At 66.4% G+C, this 8351-nt stretch overlaps 1 protein-coding gene across 6 annotated transcripts in view; it reads left to right on the forward strand.

The window, feature by feature from the left end:
• The window catches only part of Mb (myoglobin), a 15375-nt gene extending 7375 nt beyond the window's left edge, over nucleotides 1-8000 (forward strand). For 4 of the 6 annotated variants that reach the window (XM_078052849.1, XM_078052850.1, XM_078052848.1 and 1 more), the window contains exons 2-4: nucleotides 1111-1209; nucleotides 5320-5542; nucleotides 7419-8000. In XM_078052849.1, coding sequence (XP_077908975.1) covers nucleotides 1115-1209; nucleotides 5320-5542; nucleotides 7419-7565 — 465 coding nt within the window. In that variant the 5' untranslated portion in view covers nucleotides 1111-1114 and the 3' untranslated portion in view covers nucleotides 7566-8000. Of the gene's footprint in view, nucleotides 1-1110; nucleotides 1210-4353; nucleotides 4670-5111; nucleotides 5238-5319; nucleotides 5543-7418 lie in introns of those variants that run through there. The other 2 variants (XM_078052846.1, XM_040278695.2) reach the window with 2 other exon arrangements.
• The last annotated feature ends 351 nt before the right edge of the window (nucleotides 8001-8351 follow it).

The following is an 8351-nucleotide window of genomic DNA, read 5'->3' on the forward strand; positions in this document are numbered from 1 at the left end:
GAGGGAGGAGGAGGAGGGAGGAGGGAGGAGGAGGAGGTTGGAGGGAGGAGGAGGAGGAGGGGTCGTGACATGTAGAGAGACGAATGGGCGGTGGTGGCTGGTGCCCGTGGCTGTGGAGGGGTGCCCGTGGCTGTGGAGGGGTGCCCGTGGCTGTGGAGGGGTGCCCGTGGCTGTGGAGGGGTGGCTGTGGAGGGGTGCCCGTGGCTGTGGAGGGGTGGCTGTGGAGGGGTGCCCGTGGCTGTGGAGGGGGTGCTGGATGCATACTGAGTCCTGTCCCTGCGCTGGGCTCTCTGGCCAGGCCAGCAGCTGTCCTCCCACCCAGTGAACACGTGGGGCCCAGGAGCTGCGCAGGGGACGGAGCGGAGCCCCTGCCCCTCGAGACCAAAACGGGGCCTGGCAGCCGGGCTCCCAAGGCAGCTTTGCCACCAGCGCTGTGTGACCAGCTTCCCCTCCAAGGGCCTGGTCCCTGGTGGGGTCTGCGAGAGCCGGCCACTGTCACGGGAGAGGCTGGGGATGAGGCAGCAGCAGCCGGCCGTGGGCAGCACCTGCGCACACGAGGCCAAGCGCCCTGAGGAGGACCCGAGCCACTTTGCAGGGCGGGGCCTGAAGCCAGGAGCCCCGCCGGGGGCCGGGGACCTGTCCTGAGCTGGCCACACACAGCACCAGGCTCCTCCCTCCCGTCCTGGTGGGCGAGGGGCATCCAGGAAAATGGGCAGGACATGACCGAGGAGGCTGCCCGGGTCGGGGCGGTCCTGGGGCCAGTGGGCGCCGGTGCCCAGCCGGGACGGACCGGGAGGGAGTGTCAGGTGTCACGGCGCTGGCAGGGGCCTGGCTGTGCCCTTCCTGTTGGCTCTTTCCACACCAGCCCTCCCCGTGCCCTGAGCTGTCCTGGCCCTGTCCACAATGGCACCTGCCCCAAAATAGCTCCCATGTGAGGCAGGAGAAGGCAGAGATTAGACCCCGCGGAGGGGAGGGGGCAGGAGGGGCAGCAGGGGGTATAAAAGCCCATCGGGCCGGCAGCCCCCACCCGAGCCAGGCCACAGCACCCAGGGCCACAGCACCCAGGGCCACAGCACCCAGGGCCGCAGCACCTGCTCTTTCTGTCCTCAGTGCCATGGGGCTCAGCGACGCGGAATGGCAGCTGGTGCTGAACATCTGGGGGAAGGTGGAGACCGACCTCGCTGGCCACGGGCAGCAAGTCCTCATCAGGTAACCGGGAGGGACCCCGCCCCGCTGCCCCCCAAGAGCTCAGACCTGGCTGAAGGTGAAGGCGGCCCTGGGTAGACCAGTTGGCTGCGGAGACGAGGCGGTTTTCTCTGCCTCAAGAGTCGGGGACCCGGCTCAGGAGAGGACAAGCACCCATCCCGGCCGAGGTCAGCAGCCCGGGAGGCCCTGAGCCCATCGGGGGGAATCTTAGAATTAGACACAGAGCCAGCCAAGGCCCTGCACCATCTTGTCTCACCACTTGACTTACTAAGGGGACCCAGAGGGGAAGGATGTCCCCAGAGCCACAAGCTCATTAAAGTCCATGAAATGTCAAAGCTGAGGCTTGACTTCCAGGGGGTCCGGTTGGGATGCCTACATGGATCTGTTACAGAGCAGCTGTGTGACCTTAGGGACGATACCCAACCTCTCTGAGCAAACGCTTTTCCCCTCCCTGGGGGGACAGTCTCCTCCCCTCTCAGATGACCTTTGGCCTCCCTTGGACTCGCTGTCCCCTCCTACCTGCTGGGGAGCAACCCCGCAGCCAGCAAGGTTATCTGGGAGCCCTGGTGGGAGGAAGGAAGCTGCTCCCCGTCTCTGTCCCTGTCACTGGCAGCCACTGCTGGGCTGCAGCAGGCCCCACCTGAAGGGCTCCCCGCCTCTCGTCCACTCCCGAGCCAGCGAGTTCCTGTGTGGCCTTGGAGCAGTGCCTGGCCCTCTCTGGGTGTTTCCCTAGGGGTTGAGCGAGGGTTGTCTTCTGCCCCGCTCTCAGGACCCAGGGCTGGCGGGAGCCGCGGGGGAGACGGCAGAGTGGCCGGGCCCCAGCAGTGACTTGGACATCTTGAAGGGGACTCGGGTGTTACGTGATCTGGAGACCTTTCCTCCCTTCCAGGGCGCATCAGAGAGGCCTGCCAGGGGCCAGCGGCCAGCGGCCAGCAGCCAGGGGCCAGACACCGCGCCCAGGCTGGCCCCAGCGGGCGTGGCGCCCTGTCTGTCTTGGGCTGGCACCTGGCCCGCTGCCCCCGCCTCTCGGGGCTTGGGGTGCAGGGTGGGGCTCCTGGGGGGACGCCAACTGTCCAGGGCGTTGGCCTCGGGCCCTAGTCTCGCTCCCTGACCTTGGCAAGGTCACGCCTCTCTGGTGGCGAGCCGTAGGTGGACGGGGCCTGAGCAGCAGCGGGCACGGCTTCTGGCGACAGGCTGGACGCTCACGGGAGCCAGGGCCTTCAGAGGCCAGTGTCCAGCCCCTCCTCCGCTCACTCTGAGCCCTGGGCTCCGGACAGGACGGCCTCGGGGCCTCCTCTCGTCTGTTCATCTCCACGGGCCGAGCCCGGGGCCATCTGGTGCCGCAGGGCCACCCGCCGGCTCCCCTCCTGCTCACTTCATCTTGCATTTCTGTAGTTCAGCCGTGCTGGTGGCCAGGACTGCCTCCTTACAGGGCAGGGACAGCCCGGGAGCGCCAAGCAGTCAGGGCCAGCTGAGGGTAGACCTGGTGACCATGGCCACACGGTAATGTGGGATGATAACAGTGACAACGATGAGCAGGAGGCAGACGGCAGACATTTATAGAGCGCCTACTGAATGCCAGGCCAGTGGGAGGTGCATCGTATGTAGGCCTCACAACAACCTGATGAAGTCAAGGTTGTAATCACTATGTTTAACAGAGAGGTTAAGTAACTTGCCTGAAGTCACACAGCTAGTGAGATGGGGGCTGGGATTGAAGTTCAGGACCTTCAGTTCAGCCTCCCTGCTCTTAGGACCCTGCTCTCTTGCCCCGTGGTCTTGCCGAGCTGGAGGTGGGTTCCTGCCCACCCTCTGGGTCTCCTGTTCCCGTGGAACATGAAGGGTTTCCGTGGCCCAGCAGAGGGGGCTGATGCTAGGACCGAGGACGTGACCAGCCAGCCGGGCTCTGGGCCACTGAGGAAGGTGCCTGGTCGCCCCTGCAGGTGGCCTCCTGGGGGGGGGACGCCAACTGTCCAAGGTGTTGCCCCCAGGCAGATCCAGGGCAGCCGCGCGGCAGGGCCCGGGGCTGACAGGGGCCAGAGGCTCCGCGGTGCCAGGGTGGTTTAGTGGAGACCCGTGAGCTCTGCCCTCGCGCACCACCCGGGAACCGCGGCTCCTTCGTCTCTGCTGCTGAGCGGAGGGTGGAGCAAGGGAAAGGCGTCTGGAGGTTGAACGATCATCTAGACCAACTCTGTTGGCAAAGCTCAGAGAGGCTGAGTGACTTCTTCCGTGCCACACAGGACCTCCTACACAGGGCCATCCCAGAACCTGGCTTCCGGAATTCTATCCCCTAGACATGGGGGACTCTCCAAATACCCAAGACCCCTGCTGCCTTGGACGCCCATTCCTTGGCCGGCTCCTGTCCCAAGCAATCTCCTTCAGTGACCTTGAGCCTCCTCTGTGGGTGCCAAGTCTTGCATCGTCACCAGGAATCCAAGGGTCATTGTCACCAGATAATAATAGTCAGCAGCTCAGGGACCCTTGGAAGAAATGGGCCAGAGACAAGCCGTCAGTGACGCCTGTGGCTCTGGACAGGGTCCCGGGCGACGTAGGGATGTTGGTCCTGGCTGTGGACAGACTGGCGCTCTGGGGGCACAGGCTCCCGGGGGAGGCGCTGCCCGGTCCCCGTGGGGTGCAGGTGGCGTGAGCGCTGCGTGCTTGGCCAGAGGACACTGACGTGCACCTCTGAGCCCACGGGGGTGCCCGGCTCACATGCAGATCGCACGTCGGTGTCTGTGTGACAGGGACCACCCCCAGCCAGCCCCTCGGGCCTCCTGGGCCTGGGTCTCCTCACCTGTCAAGGGATCTGCCTCCCTCCCTCCCGGGGCTTTTTAATGAGATGCTATTTGCTCACCCTCGGAAGACACACCCAGGGCCACCCCGCGAGGGTGAGCACGATGGGAACCCGTGGGGACCTGCGGTGCGTGGGGTGTGGTCCACCTGCACCCCGGGAAGCAGACTTGGCCACCGACTCCCCCCGCGGGGTCACCCGGACCCCAGCCCGAGCCCACGCACAGCCTGTCCTTGGGGGGCGCTCCGCGGCCCTCAGCTTCCCGGAGGCCGGGCTCCCAGGCCAGGACGCTCCCCCCAGAGCAGAAGCCACCACGCCCCACGCTGCAAGGTCGGGCTGCCGGGGCTGGACGGGAGCTGGACCAGGGTCACAGTCACCAGCTGCCCGGCCACGGGATGAATGGGGACACGGTCCCTACGAAGAGGAGCTGGGGGCTGGAGCTGACCACAAGCTCGGGAGCTCACTAGGGAGGAGACCAGACGGCATTCTCGGGGGGAGAAGAGGAGCCCAGAGCTCCGCCCCGGGACCCTGGGACAGAGACCTCGGGGACTGGGTGCTTCCCAAGGACCACTTGGCGGCTCAGGCTGCAACCCAGAGTGTGACCCCAGGGGGTTGCCAGGTGCCACCAGGCCTGAAGCCGCGGAGGAGGGGCCTTGGAGGAGCAGAAGGCCCCAGGTGGGAGGGGGCTGCGGAGGAGGGGGCTGCGGAGACCGGGCCTCCCCCACATCTCGGGTGTGGCCCGGGAGAGCCTGGCTCTGGGTCCCCGTGGTGCGTGGGTGGCCCCCTCCACCCCCACGTCCTGCAGCAGGGGGGGGGGGGCTCAGGGCCCCTGGGGTGGGTAGGAGAGGGACGGGGAGGTGCAGGGAGCAGAGCCACAGGGGCACGGAGTTGGCTCAGCAGTGGGACCCCCGAGGTCCCCAGCGGGTGGAGGACGGCTCTGAGTCACCCAGAGGCAGCTGTGGCGTCACCCCACTGGGCCCCTCTCCCCAGCTGTGAAGGCGGATGATCTGGTGGCCCTGAAGGGAAACCCAGGCACGGAGCCCAGCAGGGGCCTGGCCAGAGTGGGCACCCAGCCACCAGGGCTTCCAGCCCCGTCCCTAACTCTCCAATGCCCTGGGCAGGGCGGGCAGAGCTGGAGGCAGTGCCACGTGGCACTGTGCTTTCTACCCCACTTCATCTCCCATTCCCTGGAGGAGGAAGCAGACGCACAGAGAGGTGCAGTGAGTTGCCTGAGGTTGCACAGGTCAGACTAGACTCAAGTCCGGCCCCCTGCAGGCCCCACTGCACATGCCCGCAGCTGACCCCAGCCCTGCGTGTGTCCACAGTCTCTTTAAGGGGCACCCTGAGACCCTGGACAAGTTTGACAAGTTCAAGCACCTGAAGTCGGAGGACGAGATGAAGGCCTCGGAGGACCTCAAGAAGCACGGCACCACGGTGCTCACGGCGCTGGGCGGCATCCTCAAGAAGAAGGGGCAGCACGAGGCCGAGATCAAGCCCCTGGCCCAGTCGCACGCCACCAAGCACAAGATCCCCGTCAAGTACCTGGAGGTAGGGCCGGCGGGCGGGCGGGCGGGCCGCGAGGGCTCCGCGTCCAGCTGGGCCTGGCTCGAGGCGGCCCAGTCAGACGCAGGCTGGTGGCCAGCTGGGTGCCACGTCGGGGGCAGCGGCCCGCTCAGGTGGAGAGAGCCCCGAGCCCTGGGCAGAGCCGCGGGTGGCCTCCTGAGCTGGGCTGGGCCGAGGGCCGGCGCTGGGCTCTGGTTCTGCCTTCATGGCCAGTGCAGCAGGGGACATGGGGACGGGAGCCTGGGGACACCTGCAGACAGGTGCATGCTCTGATGGCAGCCACCCGTCAGGACAGGCTGTGCTGACACTCGCCTGGGCCACACCGTGGAATTCTCACAAGTGACACCCTCGGAGTGGGACTGCATTCCGCGTCTTCTTTTCCTTTTGGATAAAAAAAATCCAGAGGTAGAGAGTTCAGACCCAGTGTGAGCGGTGCCATCGCCAGGGGTCCGGGCTCAGTCCTCCCCGCTGCCATCTTTAGCCTGTGGTGTCCTTCCTCAAAGGGGCCTCATGGCTCAATATGGCTGCAAGAACTCCACCCACTTTATCCATATTCCAAACAGGAAACAGAAAGAGAGAAGACTCCCTTTTGAGACGTTTAAGGGGTTCCGGGGTCTCATCTGACACTTTTGTAGATATCTCATTGGCCACAAGTTAGTGATGGCGGTCGGCCCGGAGAGCTGGGAAACATAGTGGGGAGAGGGGAGAGAGAGATGGGCAGGCGGAGAGCAGTCTCTGCCCCAGGCAGGGACACTTCTCATTAGGAAATTGGGGGCTCAGGGTAAGCAGCCTCCTGGGGTCCCCAGGCCCATGGGGCAAGTCAGCTGCTTCATCTGCACCCCACCCAGTGTCACTTTGTCCTGTTCCTGCCGTGGTACCTGCCGGGCTGTGTCATCACTAATCTCTCTCCCCAGGGAATTTCCGCCTCCAGCGGCTGGGGGAGGGGGCGACTGAGCCCCAGGGGGAGGGGGGAAGGAGGGGGGGGGCGGTGACCAGGGAGAAACAGCCCCAGATCTCGGGCACCCTGTCCTCCGACTTTGTCTGGAATTTGTGAAACTCAAGGTGAACTTTGCCCTGTCTCCCTGGTGCCCAGGCGGGAGCAGCGGCCCTGTGTCTGGCCCAGGGTGTCCTCTGGGTGTGCCCCCCTCCCCGCCCTGCCCTTGGCATTTCACCCTGAGACGGGGAAGAGCCAGCCGCCCTTGGCCCGCCTCCCTCTGGCCCTGATCCCTGCTGGGCTCTGCCATCCACCTGCTGGGTGACCTCAGTCTGGCCGCTTGGCTGTCTCCTGTCAAATGTCACCACTCGGTGCTGGGCCAAGGGCGGGGCTGGGACCAAGCCCTGGTTCCCTGTGGAGAGAGCACAGGCCCCCATCCAGCCCCGGGCACCTCTGTCCGTCTCCTGGGGGTGGGGGGCACTGATCTTAGCCCCCAGGACAGGGTCCCTGGGGCCGGGCGGACGAGGCCCGGGTCCATCCCAGCAGCAGGAAAGATAAAGAAGGAAAACTGGGGCCTCAAAGCAACAGCCACCGCAGGCCACCAAGAGCCAAAGTGGACGGGGCCAGCGGGAAGTCGTGCCCCTGGGTTCCACGGCTGCGACCTGGTGACGTCTGAAGCCGAGGCCCGGCCTTTCCTGCTGGCCATGGAGGTGCCCGGCCCTGGCCTGTGGCGGGGGGAGCAGAACTCCACCCGCCCTTCCTGGCGCCCCCAGGCCTCGGTGTCCCCCGCTGTGACGCGGTGGTGGTGGCACCTGTCTCCTGGTGGCCGTGACACTCCTGGCGGTCACCCAGGATCTGGTCTGTGCACAGCGAGGGCTGGGGAGCGGCCCGGCCACCCGATGACCAGCGCCCCTCGTCCCCCCACAGTTCATCTCGGAAGCCATCATCGAGGTCCTGAAGAGCAAGCACTCCGGGGACTTCAACGAGGCGGCCCAGGGCGCCATGCGCAAGGCGCTGGAGCTGTTCCGGAACGACATCGCGGCCAAGTACAAGGAGCTGGGGTTCCAGGGCTGAGCCCCGAGGCGGCCTGGGCCCCTGGGCAGGGTGGGCACCGAGGGCTGTGGTGGCCGAGTACAGCGTGTGTGTGTGTGGTGTGACCGCTTGCTTAGGGGAGGTGGCCAGGAGGCGGCCGGTGGGCACCCCAGAGGAGTGTCACCGCCCTGGGAACCGGCCATCATGGCCTGCTGACCGCAGCCGCCGGGCTGGGTGGCCTCATGTCTCTCTGGCCAGATCCCACCGCAGCTCCCCCGCCCCCCAGCCGCCTCTCCTCCCTCCCCTGAACCCCAGAGCCAGCCATCGGCCCCCCGCTGCCGGGAGTCTCTGACCCCTCACCTACAGATGTCCCTTTGTGAGGGGGAGCCCGGGCAGTGGGGGCGGCCAGGTTCCTGGGCACGCATGGCCTCCGGGAGGGGGTGACCCTCCTGGTTTTAATAAAACACTTGCAACCTCTCGGTCTGTGCCTGGCCTTGGTCCGTCCCAGAGTAAGGGAGGCGCCCACCCGCCCAGGGGGACATGGGGAGGGAGCCCTGCGATGGCCACGTTGAGGGGGGAGGCCCTGGGGGGGACAGGCCCAGGCGGGGCCCGGGGAGTTGCAGGGAGGACCGCAGCCTGGGAGCTGGGTCCGGAGCCGGCGTCCAGCAGCCGTGACCTTGGCCATGCGGGGTCAGCGTCCAAGCATGGGCTGTGGGAATGGCGAGAGCAGAGGGGACAAGGGAGGAGATGGTCACTGTGGCCAGAGCCTCAGCAACATGATAAGGTCACCAGCCAGCAAGTGGCAGAGCTAGCGGGGAGGCTGCAGCC

The sequence above is a fragment of the Ictidomys tridecemlineatus genome, chromosome 6 (assembly GCF_052094955.1).
Source record: "Ictidomys tridecemlineatus isolate mIctTri1 chromosome 6, mIctTri1.hap1, whole genome shotgun sequence".
Taxonomy (NCBI): Eukaryota; Metazoa; Chordata; class Mammalia; order Rodentia; family Sciuridae; genus Ictidomys; species Ictidomys tridecemlineatus.